This window comes from Triturus cristatus, chromosome 9 (genome assembly GCF_964204655.1).
Source record: "Triturus cristatus chromosome 9, aTriCri1.1, whole genome shotgun sequence".
Classification (NCBI taxonomy): domain Eukaryota; kingdom Metazoa; phylum Chordata; class Amphibia; order Caudata; family Salamandridae; genus Triturus; species Triturus cristatus.
In genome coordinates this window covers 344,601,762-344,623,859 of record NC_140592.1, presented here as the reverse complement: position 1 = coordinate 344,623,859, position 22,098 = coordinate 344,601,762, and the positions used below count along the sequence as shown (strand labels likewise).

General features: G+C 51.6%; 1 protein-coding gene across 6 annotated transcripts in view; it reads right to left on the bottom strand.

Annotated features, from left to right (window-relative positions):
* The window catches only part of DCAF1 (DDB1 and CUL4 associated factor 1), an 814,171-nt gene that overhangs the window by 556,042 nt on the left and 236,031 nt on the right, over positions 1-22,098 (bottom strand). For all 6 annotated transcript variants that reach the window (XM_085625108.1, XM_085625107.1, XM_085625110.1 and 3 more), the window contains exon 11: positions 20,478-20,687. In XM_085625108.1, the coding sequence (XP_085481234.1) occupies positions 20,478-20,687 (210 nt within the window). The remainder of the gene's footprint in view (positions 1-20,477; positions 20,688-22,098) is intronic.

Here is a 22,098-nt window from a genome sequence, read left to right as displayed (position 1 = left end):
CGAGATAAACCGCTGGTAGCTATAGGAGATTTATGTGGAGTTTTCGCTCGGAAAGGGACCATTTCCCGCTGATCTGGAGTTCTTGGAGGAAAGCTCCCCAAACTTCCAGGTACGCATATGTTGTGATGGTAGGTGGAGAAGCAGGAAGCAAGAAATGAAAGCCTTGAGAAAGGTTCTGAGGGCAAATCCATCCACCACCGTAGAGCCTTGATCATCTGAGGGGTCACCGGATGACATCGTCGAATGATCCCGTACATTGGACCCACGAGCTGATAGCGCCTCTTGAAGAGGGCCCATGTGAAGGCGACAGTGTGGAACTAGTAGAAAGCAGGAAGACATCATCCCGAGCAGGGATTTGAAAAGGCGCACTGTAAGAGACTTTTTGGATCGTATGCGAATCGCCAAGGAAAGAAGCTCGTCTCTTCGCTCTTGTGAGGGAAACGCTTTCTTCTGGGTCGTTTCGAGAGTAGCACCCAGGAAAGTTATACGCTGGGAAGGCCAGAAGACGGACTTGTCCTGATTGAGAGTGAGCCCCAAGCGATCGAAAAGCCGTAGACAGGCGTCGGAAGACCTGGACGCGCCTTCTAGAGAGGGTGCTTTGACGAGCCAGTCGTCCAAATATGGAAAGACCTGATGGTGTTGTCTGAGATATGCGGCAACCGAAGAAAGGCATTTTGTAAAAATGCGTGGCTCCGATTTGAGTCCGAACGGTAGGACACGGAATAGGTAATGTCTGCCCGCTACTGCAAATCTCAGAAATTTCTTGTGATTCCGATGGATAGGGATGTGAAAATAGGCATCCTGAAGGTCTAAAGACACCATGTAATCGTCCGCATTGAGAAGTTGCAGTACTTCCTGGATGGTAACCATACAAAACGACTGCTTTTTTAAGAATTTGTTGAGACTTCTCAAGTCTAAAATTGGTCTCCATTTCTTCTCCTTTTGGCATACCAGGAAAAAACGGGAGTAAAATCCCTTCCCCCTTTGACGAAGACGAACTCTTTCTATAGCTCCCTTCTGGAGCATAAGTGAAAGTTCCAGGAGTAGAGCACGTACATTTTTGTGAAGCATAGGTCGAGGAGGGGTTTGGGGAGGAATTTGAATGAACTCTAGTGAATGTCCGAATTGAACTAGTTGCAGAACCCAATGGTCCGTTGTTATTTGTTTCCAATTTTGTAGGAAGTGGGAAATTGTTCCTCCAACCTTTGAGGGCGGAGAGGAGATGGAGATAAGTTAAAACCAGCTACACTGGCCAATCTATCAGGGCCACAAAAGTGAGCAGAGGATAAGACCGGGACAGTGCAGTCGAAACATAATCTGGCCCATCATTTTTGCAAATGTCTTGGACCTTAAAAGATGCTTGCTACTATGATTAACTGGGAAAAGGGGAGCCGAACCGCCCAGCAGGAAGAGAGGCCAACCAATAACTGCCAGCTTAATAAAGGTCTCCTTGGAATTCAGACCAAGGGACTGAAATAATGTTGAGATCCATGCAACCCAACTGGCCAGAGTTGCAGACACATCTCAATTCATCACCTGGTCATGGAGCTTTAAAGAAGCATTACGGCAATGTTAGAGTGAATATCATGTAAATCATTATAAATATATTGCGGAAAACCTACCAATTATACAAACACATTATTTGTAGAACCAGAGCCACCCGATTCCAAGCCCTCAACAGCCACACATTCACTGTAGGGCAGAACTCGACTGAGTAGTCAAATCTGTTCATATTGTTTAGAAAATTGAAATGTTTCAGATGAACAAGTTACTTACCTTCGGTAACGCTTTTTCTGGTGGATACAGTATCCGCCTGTGGATTCCTCACCTTGTGAATATCCCCTGCGCCAGCATTCCACGGAACTTTTCTTCCCCAGCATTCCACGTCGACGTGGGCGACGTCATAATACATCGGCTCCGCTCGCGACTCCGTATGACGTCACCGGAGCCATAAGAGGCCCACGTCGGCGTGATGACGTCAATTCCACCCATTTTCTCTGTGCCTTCGAGGCGAACATGTAAACCAACGACAAACTCAAAGAATACACAGTATACAACACTCCAACACATACACAGTATATAAAGGAGAAAGATGCCAAAAGAACAAGCATTTCCAACAAATGTTCAAGCATCACAAACAAGACTTCTCCTATGGCATACGAAGGTGGACAACGGGGAGGCGGGTGGGCCAGTGAGGAATCCACAGGCAGATACTGTATCCACCAGAAAAAGCGTTACCGAAGGTAAGTAACTTGTTCTTCTGATGGATACATCTGCCAGTGGATTCCTCACCTTGTGAATAGATTCCCACAGCAGTCCCCACTCCCGGAGGAGGGTGTCCACCTTCCTAAACCAAAAAGTCTTGCAGGACCGAGCGCGCGAAGTGGCCCTCCCTCCTCATCTCAGAGTCCAAGCAATAATGCTTTGCGAAAGTATGGAGGGAGGCCCAAGTCGCGGCTTTACAAATATCTGCCACAGGAACACCCCGGGCCAGAGCAGATGTTGAAGACTTAGCTCTAGTAGAGTGAGCACGAATACCCTCAGGAGGAGTCTTACCAGCCAGGGCGTAGCAGATCTTGATGGTAAGGACAATCCACCTTGATAATGTGCGCTTGTGCACCGCTCTACCCTTTGAATGACCAACGTAGCCAACGAAAAGTTGATCATCAAGGCGAAAGTCTTTAGTCCTGTCCAAGTAAAAGCTGACAGCTCTCTTTGGGTCCAGACGATGGAGTCTTTCCTCCTCTTTAGAAGGATGAGGGTGTGGATAGAAAACAGGGAGGGTAATAGACTGCCCCAAATGGAAAGGAGTAACAACTTTTGGCAGGAAGGCAGCCCTGGTCCTGAGAACCATCCGTTCAGCATGTAAGGTAAGAAAAGGAGGTTTGGAACTAAGAGCTTGAAGCTCACTCACCCTCCTTGCCGAGGTTATGGCTACAAGAAAAACCACCTTAAAGGACAACAGCCTCAACGGACAGCTATGTAGAGGCTCAAAAGGGGACCCCATCAGAAAGGTCAAAACAAGATTAAGATCCCACTGTGGCATTACAAAAGGAGTGGGAGGAAACATGTTTGTAAGGCCCTTGATGAACCTCAGAACAACCGGAGATTTAAATAGCGACGGTTGATCCGGAAGGCATAGAAAAGCCGACAAGGCCGAAAGATAACCCTTGACCGTGGCCACAGCACAGCCCTGCTGAGCCAAGGAAAGGGCAAACTGGAGCACCTCAGAAAGATAGGCTTTCAAAGGGTCAATGGATCTCTCTCCACACCACTTAACAAACTTGGACCACCTGTAGGAGTAAATGGACTTGGTGGAGTGTCGCCCGGCCGATAAAATAACATCCACCACATCAGATGGGAGAGAGAAAGAATTCAGGTTTCCACCGTTCAATCTCCCGGCATGAAGGTGTAAGCTCTGGAGGTGGGGGTGTAGAACCTGCACCTCCGACTGCGAGAGGAGGTCTGCCCTCAGAGGGAGACGGAGCGGAGGGCACGAGGAGAGGTGGAGAAGATCTGTATACCACACCCTTCTTGGCCAATCCGGGGCGACCAAAATAACATGGGCCCGGTCTTGGCGAATCTTCCTCAGAACCCGAGGAATCAAGGGTATGGGAGGAAATGCGTAAAGGAGTTCTGAGCCCCAACTCAACTGAAACGTGTCCCCCAGCGCCCCCTGCATCGGAAACTGGAGACTGCAGAATGACGGGAAGTGCGCGTTCTCGCGGGTGGCGAACAGGTCCACTCGAGGGGTTCCCCACGTCCGAAAGACGTGACGAACCACCTCCGGATGGAGCCTCCACTCGTGGTCGGCAGAGAACTGCCGACTGAGACTGTCCGCACGCACGTTCAGTACCCCGGCCAGATGATTTGCCATCAGACAAATCTGATGGTCCTGAGCCCAGGACCATAAACGCAGGGCCTCTCTGCACAGACAAAGAGACCCCACTCCTCCCTGCTTGTTGACATACCACATCGCAGTCGTGTTGTCCGTCAGGACTTGAATCGACTGACCGCGAAGGGAAGGGAGGAAGGCCTTGAGTGCCAAACGAATCGCCCGCAATTCCAGAAGGTTGATATGAAGCAACCTTTCCTCTGGAGACCAAAGACCCTTGATCTCCAGATCCCCCAGATGAGCACCCCACCCTAGGGTGGAGGCATCCGTTATCACTGTGGCCACCGATGGAGGTAGATGGAAAGGCTTTCCTTGGGACAGATTGCCCTCCACGCTCCACCAAGATAGATTTGATGCAGCTTCTCCGGAGATCCTGATCGACTCCCCGTTGTGCTGATACCACTGCCTGCGGAGGCACCACTGGAGCGCCCTCATGTGCCAGCGTGCATGGTTGACCAACAGAATACAGGAGGCGAACAGACCGAGCAGGCGAAGAACCTTCAGAACTGGAACAACCGCTCCATTGTGGAATAAAGGGACCATTTCCTGAATGTCGAGAATCCTTTGAGGAGGAGGGAATGCTCGACACACAGTAGTGTCCAGTACCGCCCCTATGAACAGGTTGCGTTGAGAGGGCACCAGGTGAGATTTGGGCACATTGATCGAAAAACCCAAGTCGAACAACAGCTGAGTTGTCACCTGCAGATGACGCTGCACCATCTCTGGGGACTCTGCCTTCAGAAGCCAGTCGTCCAGGTAGGGGAAAACTGGAATCCCCGACCTCCTGAGATGAGCAGCCACCACTGCTATCACCTTTGTGAAGACTCGAGGTGCGGTAGTAAGACCAAACGGGAGGACCGCAAACTGATAATGTTGCGACCCAACCGTAAAACGGAGATACTTCCTGTGCGACTTCAGGATTGGGACATGAAAGTACGCGTCCTGAAAGTCGAGCGACACCATCCAGTCTCCTTGCTGCAATGCTTGAAGGGCCTGTGCAAGGGTCAACATCTTGAACTTCTCCTGTTTCAGGTAAAAGTTCAAGATTCTGAGGTCCAGAATCGGACGCAATCTGCCGTCCTTTTTGGGGATCAGAAAATACCGGGAGTAGCATCCCTGACCCCTTTCCTGCTCCGGAACCACCTCTATTGCACCCTTTTGAAGCAAGGCTAGAACCTCTTTCTGAAGGAGAAGCAGATGGTCCTCTGAGCAATAACCTTGGCAAGGAGGGTAAGGGGGAGGAAACTCCCGAAAGGGAAGGGCGTACCCAGTCTCCACGAGGTTCAAAACCCAAAGGTCAGTTGTAACAGATTTCCAACCCCGTAGAAAGTAGGACACCCGACCCCCCACAGGTCTCACATGATCCGGGATGGGGGATCTAGGGCTGCTTCCCTGAAGCCTCATTTGGAGCAGAGGAGGAGGAGGAAGAAGAAGGGTTGCGACCGGAACCTCTCCGACCCCTTTGCTTCCCTCTATAGGAGCGATAGAGGGGATTCTGCTGCTGTTGTTGCTGCTGCTGCTGGGGTTGACGTAAGGAACGAAAAGATGATCTTCCGAATCCCCTAGCCTTTCGGAATGTTGAACCCTTAGCAGGAGCCTGCAGACCCAAGGACTTCGCCGTCAACCTACTGTCCTTAAAACGTTGAAGGGCAGAATCTGCCTTCTCCCCAAACAACTTCTGTCCGTCAAAAGGCAGATCTACCAGCGTGGCCTGGACATCTGCTGAAAAACCTGAAGAACGGAGCCAAGCCTGTCTCCTTGCAGCAATGGACGACCCCATAATCCTCGCCACCGAGTCCGCCGTATCCAGCCCAGACTGGATCACCTGCCTGGCAGCTGCCTGAGTGTCCGCAACAACCTCCAAGAAGGACGACTTATCCCCCTCAGGTAACTTAGGGGCCAAAGTTTTTATAGAGTCCATCAGGGCATGAACATAACGCCCCAGCAAGCATGTGGCATTTGATGACTTCAACGCCATACTTCCTGAGGAGAAAGTCTTTTTGGCCGCCTGATCAACTTTCTTTGACTCCAGCGCGCATCCAAGATGGTCGCGTGAGCACAGGGCTCCCCGGACCCTCGCTGCTCCTCGGAATTTATCCTGATAATATCCTGATGTGGTTTATGGAATCTGGGAGATGAAGACCGGCTGAGCACGTATCTCTTTTCAGAAATTGAATCGGACCTGGGAATCCTGAGTTATCGTTGTTCGAACTTTTGGGACCCGCCCGACGGAGGTGCCCGGGGCGAAGGTGAACAGTGGAGCCGTGTCGCAATTGAACAACAGCGGCTGCAGCGCGGTGCCAGGGGCCGCTCGACCACTTTCGGTTTCGCTTTCGGACCTCAGGGGGCTGGCCGGTGGAGCGCTTGAGGTGGCGGGGTGTATCCTTGGCCTCTGCACGAGGCTTTGTCTCCATCTGCCACTAGAGTGCCTATCGCCTTGGGTCCCCCCGCACCGCCGTATTGTGGTCTCGGATGAGGCGCTAGTCTCCGGTGCCGGTGCCTCCGCTACTTTGATCGGCGGTCCCCTTCGGTGTCCGTGACCGCATGGGGGGCAAGGGGGGCCCCGAGGGGCGTAAGACTAAGGCCTCCCTCCGGGGGGGATCGGTCCAGACCAACAACATGGACCGCTACACTCAGGGCAGAGGCTCCCCTGGAGCGGCCGGTCCCCCCCGGACGCCACCGGTGGTGGCACGTCCGTCTCTTCGGAGCTTTCCCTACAGGATATCATGGGCGCCATTGATGGCATCAGGGAAACCATCGCCACGCAATACGAGGCCCTGGCCCGTAAAATCGACACAGTGGCAATTGATGTCACCTTAATACGGGCGGATCTCTCCAAAACAAATGAGAGGGTTCAGGCTCTCGATGCGCGGACCTCCACCCTTGGGGCGGATGTGTCGGGCCTGCAGGCCGCACTTGGTGACATCAAAGTGGTCAACGATCAGATGGCCCGGCGGCTGGAGGACTTCGAGGGACGGGCCCGACGCAACAACATCCGTGTCATAGGCGTACCGGAGTCCTCCGACGACCGCCCGGTTGACCTCCTGGTCGAGGAGCTCATCCTCCAACAGTTGACCCCTGCTGGCTTGAGTAAGTTCTTTGCCGTGGAGCGGGCCCATCGAGTTCCGGGCGGTCGACCACGGCCGGGGGCCCCCCCGAGGCCTATCGTGGCCAAGCTGTTTTACTACAGAGACCGGGATGCGATTCTGCAGGCCTCGCGTGTCCATGGCCCGGTTCGATATGAGAACTCATCCATTAACTTTTATCCGGACTTTACCCAACTTGTTCAGAAACAGCGGATGGGATTCCAGGGGGTGAAACGTCGTCTTCGTGAACTGGGCCTAAAGTACTCTATGCTCTACCCTGCAAAGCTCCGAGTGGAACATGAGGATCGGACTGCCTTTTTTGACTCTCCTGTGGCCGTGAGTGACTGGCTGGACTCCCTGCCGGACAGAGGTGGCCGTCCCGGGCCCTCTGCAGGTGCCAACGGGGACGGGTCCCCTTTGGAGTGACTTTTGGTCCTTGATTTTGCCACTTTGCACTGTTCAGCTGGGTTGTACTTCTTTGGTTCATTGTGTCTTGCTAGGACCTGTGTGGGGGGCGGGCGGGGTCGGGTCCCTTTCCTCCTCCGGGGTCTTTTCGTAGAATGGGGTTAGTTGGGCGACAGGCACACTGCAAGTTGGGGGGGTTTTTTGGCCCGCAGGGGTGCAGGGTGGGGGGAGTTGGATGTTGGGGGGGGTGGGGGGGAAGGAGGGGTTGTTTTGTTGTGTGTTTTTTGTTTGCAGGGCGAGGTATTGATTTTTGTCCACCATCGGGAACTGTGCTGCTTACTGGGGGACCTTTGATTTATTGGAGGGGATGGGGGGGACGGGTTGAAGCTGATGTCATGGAACGTCAATGGGTTGGGGGACCGTATCAAACGGGGTGTAGTACTGCAGTACTTGCGTCGTCTGACTCCTGATGTGGTGTTTCTCCAGGAGACGCATCTGGTTGGTAATGTCTGCCATGCAATGAATAGGGGGGGGATACCGCCTCGTGGCTCATTCTGGTTTCACAACTGGCTCCAGGGGGGTGGGCATTCTCCTGCGATCCTCACTTCCGTTGGAGATTACCAGGGTGGTCTCAGATGACAGAGGGCGTTATGTGTGTCTGACTGGGAGGTGGGAGGGGCATCCCCTTGCCCTGGTCTCAGTTTACGTCCCCCCGGGCCTCCAGAACTCCACCTTCGCGGACTTGGGTCGAATGCTGCTTGAACTTCCGGACAGTCTTTTGCTTATGGGCGGGGACTTTAATTCGGTGGTCTCGGGTGACCTGGATCGTCACCCACCCAGGGCCCTCCCCGCTGCCCAGGCATGGCTAGGTGGTCTGTTGGAGACCTTCGGCCTGGTGGATAGTTGGCGATTAATGCATCCGACCCAATGTCAGTACACCTTTCACTCTGGGGCACATGGGAGTCTTTCTAGGTTAGACTATTTCCTTATGCCCGCGGCGCAGACTGGTCGAATTCGAGAGGTCAGACACCTGGCGAGGGGTATCTCCGATCACTCCCCGCTGTGGCTGCTCTTCGACACCGAGTCGCGGTCTGCAGGGCGGATCGCCCCCATTAACCCGTGGTACTTGCGAGACCCTACGACTCGCGATAGCCTGGTTAAGGCTATGGACCAATACTTCCTTGAAAACGAGGGGTCGGTGTTGTCTGCAATGTCCCTGTGGGAAGCCTTTAAAACCGTAATCCGCGGACACGCCCTCTCCCAGATAGTGGTGGCTAAGAAGCTCAAGAGTGAAGCAGTGGTGAAGCTGGAGACTGACATCTCTGGGCTGGAGTCGGCCTTGGAGGAGGGTGTCACTCCGGACGGGCTCCATGCCCTCAGCCTGAAACAGTTTGAATACAGGTCTCTTGTCACTGACGCTGCCAAAACTATGTATAGGGAGCAGCAGGGTCGATTGTATGATGCCGGGGACAAGGCGGGTAAGTTGATTGCGTGGCTGGACAAGAAGGAGAGAGTGAATCGTGTGGTCCCGGAGCTGCGTGTCTCGGATGGAGTGTGTGTGACTGAGCCTGGTGAGATTGTGGAATGTTTCGCCGACCACCTCCGGGCCGTGTACTCCCCGGTGACTGATAGGGATGAGGAAGACTCTTGCCTTCTACTGAGGGATATTGCTTTGCCCGGCCTGTCCGTCGAGAACCGTGAGCAGCTGGACGCCCCCTTGTCGGTAGATGAGATAGCAACTGTGATTCGATCCCTTCGCTCGGGCAAGGCTATGGGTCCCAACGGTCTACCTATCGAATTATATAAGTTGCGCCCGGATAAACTAGCGCCCTTCCTCCGACGTATGTTCCAGGAGTCCCTTGAGGCGGGATCCCTTCCTGTCGACCAGCGACTGGCCACGATAGTCGTGATCCCCAAGGAAGGTAAGCCGCGGGACCGCTGTGCCTCCTACAGGCCTATCTCACTGCTAAACGCAGAGCCTAAAATCCTGGCTAAAGTCCTTGCCAATCGTTTGTTGAGCGTCATCTGCGATCTGATTCATCCTGATCAATGCGGCTTCATCCCGCATCGCAACACCGCCCTCAACTTGCGGCGTCTTCATGGCGCCCTCGCCAGGGCGGAGTACCTCTCCGAACCGGCCGTGCTGGTTTCTTTAGACGCCACGATGGCCTTCGACACCATCGAGTGGCCGTTCCTCTGGGCTGTCTTGACCAAATTCGGCTTTGGGGAGGGATTTCTTGGCTGGGTGAAGCTTCTCTACACGGGACCCATGGCTCAGGTGGTGGTTAACGGGCGGGTCTCTCGGCCCTTCGCGCTCGGTCGGGGTACGAGGCAGGGGTGCCCGTTGTCCCCTCTGCTCTTTGCTCTCGCCCTGGAGCCCCTCGCTGCTTGGCTCCGCTGGGAGCCTTCGATTAAGGGGATCCGGTGGGCCCCGGGCTTCGAGGATCGGGTCTCGTTATATGCTGACGATATTCTCCTGTATCTTACCTCGCCGCGGCAGTCGCTTAACGTTCTCTTTGACGTTCTGACTTCCTACGGGAGAAATTCGGGTCTCACGATTAACTGGTCTAAATCCTGTGTCTATCCTATCTCCGGTGGCCCCCCTCTCTTGCCGCCTCGGCTTCCGATCCAAGTATCTCTGGCCGGCTTTAAATACCTGGGGATATACGTCTCGTTGGACCCGGTGGCTCGCTATGAGCAAAATCTCCGGCTTCCACTGCGGCGTTTGAGGGAAGACACGGCTCGGTGGTGTGGGCTGCCCTTGTCCCCGCTGGGTCGGGCAGCACTGTTTAAAATGATGTCCCTTCCCAGATTCCTCTATGCACTTCAGAACTCCTTCGATGTCATTCCAGTGGCCTACTTTCGGGAGGTGGAGAGCCTGCAGAGGAGACTGGTGTGGGACGGACGGGCGCGTATCGCCCTGGCCAAGCTTACTCTCCCCTGGTACGACGGGGGCATCGCGCTTCCCGACATTCGCAGGTATTATTGGGCCTCGCAGTTATCGGCCATTAACCATGCCACGTATGCGCCTGGCTTGAATCCGGCATATGAGATGGATAAATTCTTGCTTCCCGGCGGGAATTATAACAGGGCGCTCTACTCCCGCTCGGCTGGACGGACCCTGACGGGCCCTACTAAGATTGCGGTGCGGATCTGGAAGGCGGCCAATGTAGCCATGGGCTGGAGTGAGCGACTAACATGTGCTACCCCTTTATTTGCCTCCGACCGACTGGGAAGCCTCTGGACGACTAAAGGGTTTGACCGTTGGGACACGATTGGTATTAGTAGGGTGGGAGACCTATGGAGGAAGGGCGCGGTTAAGACCTTCGCGGCGCTCCAGAGCGAGTACGAACTCACGGACAGGGAGTTCTTCCGATATGCCCAGGTTCGGCACGCCCTGCTCTCCGTCTTTGGGGAGGGGACTAATATCCCTGCCTCTTCGACCCTCGAGGACCGCATACTCGATGGTCATGTCCCCGACAGTACTATCTCTTTAATCTATAAAAAACTTATTAATAATCGGGCTGACCTATTGGTGCGCCTTCGGGAGGCGTGGACGGGGGATGGGGTGGAATTAGACGACGAGGACTGGCAGTCCGCACTGTCGTCCCCTAAGGAAGTAGCCATTCCAGCCCGTCTCCGCCTGGTCCAGTTAAAGATTCTCCACCGGGTGTATGTGACGGGTCCCCGATTGGTCTCGATGGGATTCTCGGAAGATGGGCTCTGTAAGCGGGGATGTGGGCTCAGTGCCACCTTTCTCCATATCCTTTGGGAGTGTCGCGAGGTGGCGGAATACTGGCGTCGGGTTCATGGGGTCATGGGACAAGTCACCGGAGTTGCGCTGCTGCCGGAGGTGCGCCGCTGTGTCCTGAATGTGTGGGAGCCCAATGATTATAACGCGGCTCAGACTCGGTGGGCGGCCCTGGGGAACATGATTGCCAAGAGGGATATAGCGCAGCTTTGGGGCTCCCAGCGGCCTCCCACCGTGTCAGTATGGAAGGAGAACATGGACTGGTGTATGTTCAGGGAGAAGACTGTGTATGTGGCCCGTGGTAAACCCGGGGCATGGGGTAGAATTTGGGGGCAATGGAACGCATATCGTGGGGGTATCTGTGCTCCCCCCCTTGTGGACACCGATACTGCCTTGTCCCCCTGACCCTTGATAGTTCCTTGCAACTTGTTGTAATAATCGAATATAGATGTTCCTCTAACGTTATCCCCCCCCGATCTTTCACTGCTCCTTCCTCTTGATAGCTGATTGAAGGTCCGAAGTAGAGTCCCCCGGATGTAGCCTGACCCACGGTTTTTTTTTTTTTTTTTTTGCCCTTATGCCTCGCCTTTTGTTTTTTAGTTGTTATTTATGTTAAATTTATGTCTCCTGCCTCCTTCGAGCTATCCGGAGCCATTTACGGGGCTGGGCCCCAGGAGTCGCCTACTGCCTTAACTAATGCACGATCCTTTCTGAATCTAGCGGCCGGCCCTGGTGGTTGTAGGCCCATGCTTGTAACTGATTTATTGTTCAATAAAAATTTGAAAAAAAAAAAAAAAAAAAAAAAAAAAAAAAACTTTCTTTGACTCCCTATCAGCAGGAGATTGGGGGAAAGCACCCGAAGCATGTTTAGAACATGAAGCCTGCACCACTAGGCTCTCCGGAGAAGGATGCGTGGATAAGAAATCCGGGTCTCCTGGTGCAACCCTGTACCTTCTTGCCCCCTGTCTGCAAACCGCCGGAGCTGATAGAGGCTTCTTCCACACCTCCAACACTGGTTCCAAGAGAGCCTCATTGAAAGGTAACAAAGGCTCCGAAGCCGACGTCGGAGAGTGCAACACCTCCGTAAGCAGGTTGGATTTGTACTCCACAGAGGGCAGCTGCAGATCTAACAACTCCGCGGCCTTCTTGATCACGACATGGTAGGGTGCCAATTCCTGTGGAGGAGAAGACCTTGCAGAAGCATGCTCCCACTCTGGGGTGGTATCCAAACCACTTGCTTCCTCTATTCCTTCAAACTCATCCGAAGAAGAGGCGACTTCACCTTCTTCCACCTCTGCCCGATATCTTCCTTCCTCCAATACCCTTTGGTCCTCCCGCCTTGATCGGATCCGGGGAGCCGGCACCGTCGACGTCGTACGCGGCGTCGGTGGAGCCAAAGGCACCGGCGTCGGAGGCGCCATAGGTGGAGTCGGCGGCGCCGTACGCGGCGCCGATGGAGTCAGCCTCGGCGTCGAAGAAGGCTCCGAAGATTGACGGTCCATCCGAGGTCGAATCGGATCCCCAACCGGCGCCGGAAACTGCCAAGAAGGCGCCATCGGCATAAAGGGCAGAAAAGGAGCCTGAGCGTATTGCTGCGGCACTCCCAGTGTAAACGCCATCGGACCCACGGGACCAGCTGGTGCTCCGGATGGGAAGGATGCCTTCTGAAAAATACCATACATGGCATTCAGAAATCCCGAAGGATCCGTACCTGGAGCCGGGAATTGGGGATAAGGGACCGTCCCTTTATCCCCTTGTGGAGTCACCGGCGTCGGCTCCTCAGAATCATCCACCGGAGCCGCAGAGTCATCAGGCACCGGAACAGCCTCCTCCTGCTCCTGCTCATCCAAATGAACATCAGATTCCACTCGACCCGGAGTCGAAGCCTTGGACGGTGCCGGTGACGGCGTCGGGGAACGAGCTGGAGCCCGCTTCGGCGAGGGAGACTTATCAGGAGAAGGCGAAGGGGACAAGGCCTTGCTCCGACGTCGACGGGGCGAAGCCGACCTCGACCTCCTAGACTTCGAGGACCGACGTCGAGAAGAATGCTTCCTCTTCTTGTGGTGCTTCTTCGACTTCGACGACCTCGAAGTCGATGACTCTCGCCTGGATTTCTCCTTTTTTCTCCCCCTCTTCTCCTCACCGATCTTCTTCATGAAGAGTTTGGTCTTCCTCTCCTTCAGCGCTTTAGGATTCATGCTCCTACAGCACCCGCACTCTTCCATGTCATGATCAGAGGAAAGACACCATAAACAGTTCTGATGCGGATCCGTCATGGACATCAGGCCTCCGCATTCCCTGCAGGGCTTAAAGCCCGACTTCCTTGTCGAAGACATACCGATTTTAACAAAGTTACACCACTAGACTACAAAGTAGCTAGAGAGCACTGGGAAAAAACCGTTGCGCGTCGACGGCGCGGAAAAAAGGGAACTGACGTCATCACGCCGACGTGGGCCTCTTATGGTCGCGAGCGGAGCCGATGTATTATGACGTCGCCCACGTCGACGTGGAATGCTGGGGAAGAAAAGTTCCGTGGAATGCTGGCGCAGGGGATATTCACAAGGTGAGGAATCCACTGGCAGATGTATCCATCAGAATATCTATTTGAAGTATGCCAAGGTGATCTTTAAGGACTGATGTATGTGAGTAAAAGGTCTTCCTCTTTTGCTTACATAATATAGTAGCGAATATGTTACTTACCAGTATGCATCTGTTCTTGGCATGTAGGGCTGCTGACATTCATATCTGTGCATAGATCGCCGCCTAGTGTTGGGTCCGGATGATTGCATATTGTTGTCCTGGAAGAGTCTTCGAAGTATCACAAGATAGGTGGCTCCTCCCCTGGACTACAGTGCGCATGGGCATCCTCTCCATCCTCAGATTGTTTTTCGCCATTGTGGCAGTGATGGAGTAGATACAGTAAGTGATGACCATGCTATACAGTAATTCTGAGTGCTGCAGCCGCTACAGGCGCCGGGGAGGAGGGTGGGCGATATGAATGTCAGCAGCCCTACATGCCAAGAACAGATGCATACTGGTAAGTAGCATATTCGGTTCGAGGCATGTGGGCTGCTGAATTCATATCTGTGCATAGATTATATAGCAGTCCCTCCATTAGCGGCGGCTGCCCGTGTCAGCTGCAGCAGTCTGAAAAAGGGTCTTGAGAACAGCCTGTCCTACAGCTGCCTGCTGTTTTGAATGTACATCTACACAGTAGTGTTTAGTAAATGTATGTATGTATAGTGGACCATGTGGCTGCTCTACATATTTCCTCTAAAAGAATGTTCCCTAGGAAAGCCATGGACGCCCCTAACTTTCGTGTTGAGTGGGCTCTTGGGGGAATCGTTAATGTGCGTTTAGCTTTTTCATAGCAAATTTGAATACATTTGACGATCCATCTGGCTATCCCTGCTTTGGAAATGGCGGTGCCCTTGTGTTGTGGAGAAAAGGCAACGAACAGTTGTTTTGTTTTCCTAAAATCCTTTGTTCTGTCTATATAGTACATGAGGGCCCATCTAGTGTATGGAGCATTCTCTCTGCGACATTTACTGGATTTGGAAAGAAAACAGGCAGTTCAATAGTCTGATTCATGTGGAACTGCGATATCACTTTAGGCATGAATTTGGGGTTGGTACGTAGTACAACTCTGTTTGCGTGAACCTGTATGAATGGCTCTTGAATGGTTAGTGCCTGGAGTTCACCAACTCTTCTCAACGAAGTGATTGCCACTAAGAAAGCTACTTTCCAGGTGAGGAATTGAATCTCACATGAATGTAGAGGTTCAAAAGGTGGACCCATCAATCTGGTGAGGACCACATTCAGGTTCCACACCGGTGCCGGTGGGTGTGTTGGAGGAATCACTCTTTTGAGTCCCTCAAAGAAGGCTTTGATGGCAGGCACTCTGAATAAAGAGAGGTGCTGCCTGTTCTGAAGATAGGCTGCTATTGCGGTTAGATGTATACGGATGGAGCTGTATGCCAGATTGCATCGGTATAAGTGTAACAGGTAACAGATGATGTTCTGAATGGATGCATCCAGCGGATTAATGTCATTGTTTTTACAGTAAATGACAAATCTTTTCCATTTAGCCGCATAGCAAGCTCTGGTCGTGGGTCTCCTGGCCTCCTTGGTGATATTCATACATTCTGGAGGCAGGTTGAGGTAGCCAAACTCTAAGACTTCAGGAGCCAGATCGCCAGGTTCAGCTGTTGCGGATCTGGGTGCTGAATTTCGCCATGGTTCTGTGTTAAAAGTTTGGGTGTTAGCCGCAGTCGTTGAGGCGGCACCACGGAAAGTTCTAGTAACGTGGTGTACCATGGCTGGCGTGCCCACATTGGAGCAACCAGGATGAGTGTCTTTGAGTGTTGCCTTAGTCTGCGTGCCACTAGCGGTATTAATGGCGCTGGGGGAAAAGCGTACGCAAATCTGCCTGACCAGTTCATCCATATCGCATTGCCCTGCGACTGTGGGTGCGGGAACCTGGCGGCAAAGCTGTGGCATTTTGCGTTTTCCCTTGTGGCGAATAGGTCTATCTCTGGATGACCCCACTGCTGGAAGTACGATTGGAGTACTGATGGATGTAGCTCCCACTCGTGCATTTGGTGGCTGTGTCTGCTGAGCAGATCCGCCATTTGGTTGTCCTTGCCCGGGAGGTGTTCTGAATGGCCCACCTCCACATGCTCTGAGCCAGATGAGACAACTGTGGAGAGTGTGTTCCTCCCTGCTTCTGTATGTAGTACATGGCAGTCATGTTGTCCGTCCGGATCAACACGACTTTGTTGCACAAGTGTACTTTGAATGCCTTCATTGCCAGGAAGATTGCCATCAGTTCCAGAAGGTTGATGTGCATCTTCGCTGTGCTGTGTCGTCCATAGTCCCTGCACTGTGTAATTGAGTACATGAGCTCCCCATCCCTGGAGAGACGCGTCCGCCGTCAGTATTATTTGTGGAACAGGCTCTTGGAACGGTCGGCCCTTGCAAAGGTTTTATGGATTCCACCAATGCAGAGAGTTGTATGCCCGACCGCTCGCCAACACTAGGTCTTTCAACTGTCCTTGAGTCTGATTCCATTGACGTGCCAAGCACTCCTGAAGCGGGTGCATATGTAGTCTCGCGTGCGGAACTATGAAGATGCAGGAGGCCATCATGCCTATCAACTGCATGAACACTCGCGCTGGAAGGGAGTGTTGAGGTCTGAACTTTTTTTATCAGCAGTTGCATGCTGTTGATCCTCACTAAATTTGGCTGAGCTTTGGCTGCCAGAGTGTCTATGGTTGCGCCCAGGTACTGCCGTACGTGGGCGGGTTGAAGATGTGACTTTGGATAATTTAGTGAGAATCCCAGACTGTGAAGAAAGTGTATGGTGTGGGATATGTGGCTGGCACACTGCTGGGCTGACTTTGCCTGAAGTAGCCAGTCGTCCAGGTAAGGGAAGACGTGAAATGTGCTGTCTCCTTAAGTGTGCAGCCACTGTCGCTAGGCACTTGGTAAAGACTCTGGGCGCCGTTGTTACTCCGAAAGGGAGTACTTTGAACTTATAATGCTGATCCTGAAGAGTGAACCTGAGATATTTTCTGTGTGACGGGTGTATGGGTATGTGGAAATACGCATCCTTCAAATCCAGTGTTGCTAGGAAGTCTCCCTGACTGAGTAACGGTAGAACCTGCTGGAGGGTGAGCATATGAAAATGCTCTGACAGAATGTATTGGTTGAGAGGTCTCAGGTCCAGTATAGGTCTGAGAGACCCGTCCTTTTTTGGGATCAAGAAGTACAGAGAGTACACCCCTGACCCCCGTTGTTCTACGGGCACGAGCTCTATGGCTCCTTTCTGCAGCATACTTAGTACTTCCTGCTGCAATAATGCTAAGTGCTCTGCGAACATAGGACGGTGTCTTGTGGTATGTTGGTTGGATTGGATGTTAATTCCAGACAATAACCGTACTGGACAATTTATCTGACCCACCTGTCTGTGGTGATGGATCTCCAGACTGGCAGGAACTGTTGGAGTCTCCCCCCGACCGGTGTTATGTGGTCGGGGGGCAGTGACAAGACGTCACTGTTTGTTATTGGTGGCGGACCTGGTGTTGTTGTGTCCTCGTCCTCTGCCTTTGGTGCTGGATCCACGATATCCACCCCTATTGTTCTTATTATAGGTACTCTGGGTACCTCCTTTATTGTACTGCTGCTGGGACCCCTGACCTCTAGCTGCTCCTCTATTCCCGGGGCGACGAAAGGAGCCACTCCGAAACTGCTGCGACTGTAGAGCCCTCATAGATTTCGCAGTTTCAGTGTCCTTTTTAATCTTTTCTAGTGTAGTGTCAACCTCGGGGCCAAATAAAAAGTCTGGGTTGACTGGTTGATTCAAGATATTATTTTGAATTTCAGGTTTGAAACATGATATTCTCAGCCATGCGTGCCTCCTCAACATCACACTAGTGTTGATTGCCCTTGCTGCAGTGTCAGCTGCATCTAGTGCGCATTTGATGGACGCATTTGTAATGAGTTGTCCCTCTCTGATGAGGAGCTCCGCTCCATCTTTGTATTCATCTGGTAGGTGTTCTAGCAGTGTTTCTAAGGTATCATAGTGTGACCTGTTGTATCTGGCCAGGAGTGCCTGAGTGTTGGAAATGCGCCAGATATTTGCTGCTTGTGCTGCTATCCTTTTTCCCGATGTTTCTAGCACTTTGGACTCCTTGTCCGGAGGAGGAGCATCACCGGTAGTTTGCGAGTTAGCTCTCTTGCGAGCATTAGAAACTACCATGGAGTCCAACGGCAATTGACCCTTAATGTACATTGGGTCTCCTGGGGCTGGTTTGTATTTTTTCTCTATTCTCGGGTTCAATACCCGTGCTCTGGTTGTCTCCTTAAAGATGTCCTTAGCATGTTTAATAACCCCTTTTAACATTGGTAAAGTCTTGACCGTTCTTTCTGATGTGGAGAACGTGTCCACCAAGAAATCCTCCTCCACAGAGTCAGAATGAAGTTCCACTCCGTGATTGGCAGCCGCTCTTTCAATGAGGGCGTTAAAAGCAGCAGTATCTTCAGTGGGAGATGGTTTTATATTATAAAGATGAGTGTCAGGAGCATTTTGTGGGTCTCCTGGGTCAGTAGGGTCTCCCCATGCTTGATCCTGGTCTTGCTATTGTTCATCAGGGTCATTATCCACAGGATAAGTGGTGTCCTCAGTATAGCCCTCTCCTGCATCCGCCTCAGAGTGTGTGGGAGAAAAGGATGGTGGTTCCTGATCATATGTGTGGTAAGGTTCTACAAGCACTGGTGTCAAACCTGACGCCATTTTCCTTTTTAGTGGAATTTTGTATGAGTCCAAAGCCTTTTCTGGAACAATTCTCCGCTTGCGGAACAACAGTCTACCAGTGTCGACGTCGATAAACTGGTCCTGTGAGTCTTCGACATCAGTTCTTTCTGTGGACACTGTTCTTGGTTGTTCGATACTCTTCCTAAGTTCGAACATCTTAGGTGCCCCCGGTGGTGGCAATCCAAACTTGATCGGTGCCGGCGCCGAGTGAGCCTTGGCGGCCTTGTTCGGTTCGGGACCCGTTTTCGGTTCGGGAGTGTCCCGTTCCCTGATGCGCTTTAGGGACTCCGACACCTGTTGCAACGTGAATGCCGACGGTGCTTTTGATCCGACAGGCTCTTTGGAGACAGGCCTCGACGCGGTCTCCGGTTTCTTTCCAGTCTTCGGGGCTTCGATCCGAAGTTTTGGATCGACGCCTTGTTGATCCGGTATTTTGGCAGTCTCAGCACTCCTCGGTGTTGATGTAGTCGGATCGACCACCTTGACCTTGGTCGTTGGTGCCCCAACCTTCGGTGCTATAGGCCTCTGCGTCTTCTCGGGACCGAGGGCCTTCTTCTGCTTCTCGGTGCCGAAGTCCTTTTTTGGTTTCTCGGTACCGAAGTCCTTCTTTGTTTGTTCGGCTCCGATGACCTTCTTTTGTGTCGACGGATTGGAAGGTTTCGATTCCTTCGATCCGACCTGGACCAGTTGCACTTTCGGTTTCGATTTGACCGGTGCAGGTTTTGGTTTCGATTTCACGGAATCGACTCCAGTCTTTTTCGATAATTCTGGCTCTTTTGAAATGTTCGAAGCCGGGCCTTCAGGCGGGGCTGTAGAACGATCCGACCGATCTTGGGTAAGGCCCGCAGGCGATCCCTCGACCTGAGCCTTATCAAGACTATCTCCCTCAGCCTCCGCATCGACGGATTGGCCTAGCTCCTCGCCTGAGCTATCTTCCTCGGCCCCAAGGGCCTCATCGTCGTCTCCTACCTCGTCGATGACGTCTTCGTCCTCGAAGATCTCCTCATCATCGTCGTCATATTGGGATTCAACCTCTTCGTCGCTGTCGACTTCTTCATCCTCGGTGCTGAATATGTTAACCGGGTTAGGTGCCGATTTTTTGGCCTCCAATCTAGCCGCTCGTCTATTCCGAAGGGTCTTTTTTGACCGGAACCGGGCGCAGGCCATACACCTGGTCTCATCATGATCCGGTGATAAACATTTGTTACACACCGGATGGACATCAACGTGTGGATATTTTGCGTGACATAGAGGACATCTCTTGAAGGGAGTCCTCGATTCCATTTTCAAACGTCAATCGATGTTCGGACCGAAACTCGGTCCGAGAAGGGTGAATAAGTTCGAGAACAAGTATAATAATTTATCGATACCGAACGCAAACAATACCGACGATATCTTAAGGCTTTTGGCCTTAAATAAAGTTTTCCTAACTTGAGCTAAGATAAGCACATCCGAACCCAATGGCGGAAAAAAACAATCTGAGGATGGAGAGGATGCCCATGCGCACTGTAGTCCAGGAGAGGAGCCACCTATCTCGTGATACTTCGAAGACTATTCCAGGACAACAATATGCAATCATCCGGACCCAACACTAGGCGGCGATCTATGCACAGATATGAATTCAGCAGCCCACATGCCTCGAAACTGGAGTGAACAAGAATGCTGACGTGTTTAAGAGTCCTGTGGGTATGATGTACGTGACTGCAACTTAACATCCCTTCTTTCTGTAAAACAGTTGTCCACCAAGGATTTCCACAACCACACTGTAAAGAGGTAGTATATTAAGAACACCTTGCCTCGGTCTAATGCTGAATTTGTAGCTAATCAATGAAGTTATATCAACTAAACCTGCCCAGCAACAATTAGAGGACAAGAATTAATTTCTTTCCTCTTCTCCATTTATAATAAAGCTGCCATACGATGGACATAATTACGCTCCACATGATGAAGTGACTGAGTGGATGTGCCAGTCTCACTGGTCCAATCTTGCACAATGGCTTTGAATGGAATGTCTCTCATATTTACCTTATACGGTGGCTGTGCATGTATGAGAATGCCTCCTTCTGTTCGCTGCAGAGACTGCTTCACCTGCTCTACTTTGATGGCCAGGTGTGCCTCAAAGTAGCGGCGAAGAGCCATACACGTATGTTTACCAGTCTGTCGGCTTGCAAATATCTCATCATCACTCAGCAGAGCTCCTTGGTCTTCGAGATTAAGGATTTCCAGGGTGCTGATCTGAAATTGAGGGAAGAGAACAAACAGTAAAACATAAATCAAATATAGCTCACACTTTGTATGATTAAGGCATTGTTACGGAAAGATAACCAACTACCGTTTCTCCGGGTTGTAGAGCAGTCAAATCTGAGAGTAATGTCTACATATCAGAAATGGCACGCCTTCTTAGAAATTATTTCACAAGAAGTCCATACACTAGATATAGAAAAGGGAAATGGTTAAGACAAAGTTGATCCCTGAAATGGTGAAATAATGCCTGGCAGGTGAGCCATGATAGAATATAGGTAGATAGATACATTAGTGGGTATACCCCATCACTAAAATAGAAACTGAAGATAAACTGCCAGCTCCAGAAAACGGTAGCAGCAGAACATGCCTCAGTGCCTAGGAAGGGAGTTAGAAGTCCTTCAGAAAATGGTAATTTTTACATTTAAACAAATAATTTCATCAGCAGTGGCAACCAATCAAAAATAGACACCTTGAATTATATTGATTAACACTGCTACAAATACAGAACATATACTAATGAAGAATAAACACAAGTGTATAAAAGAACAGGTTATTTACCTTCAATAATGCCTTATCTGGTAGAGACTATCTAGCCACACATTCCTTACCTTAGAATATTCCCCAGGCATCAGACTGGGTCCGTATATTTTTTTGTGAGCAGTATCCCTGCGCACCAGTAGATGACGTCAATCGGCTCCGCATGGCATTGTTCGCACCAGACGTGACGTGCGTGGTGCCTATATAGGTGCTACACCAGTGAGACAACATCAGTTTCTATTCACGACTTTCTACGCCAGAATTGTGGAGCCACAAAGAACACTGAACACCAGTGCGTCAAACTAGGGCCCTTGAAAGGGGAAATCCCTATACTCTGAATCCATTCGCAGAGAGGGGAAGATGGGTGGGTCGGTAAGTAATCTGCATCTAGACGGTCTCTACCAGATAAGGCATTACCAAAGTTAAGTAACTTGTTTATCTGCTAGAGACTTCTAGCCGCAGATTCCTCACCTTAGAATAGATACCCAAACAATTCCACCCAGGAGTTGGGGCTGCAACATGGATTTTACTGGAAATTCCTGTAGGACCGAATTGGCAAAATGCCCATCTTGACAGACCCGACTGTCAAGGAAGTAGTGCTTTGTAAACGTGTGGAGAGAGGCCCACATTGATGCCTGACCGATATCCAGGATGGGTACTCTGCAAGTTAATAGTGGTTGCAGCCTTTGTTCGGGTAGAATGTGCTCAGAAACCATGAGGAAGTTGCTTTTTGGTCAATGTGTAGCAGATTGTGTTGCAGTGCACTATCCATTGTGAGATGGTCCATTTCTACCTTTCCTTTTTTGGCTCCGACGTACCCCACAAAGAGTTGATCATCCACCTGGAACTCTTCTGTGCGGTTAAG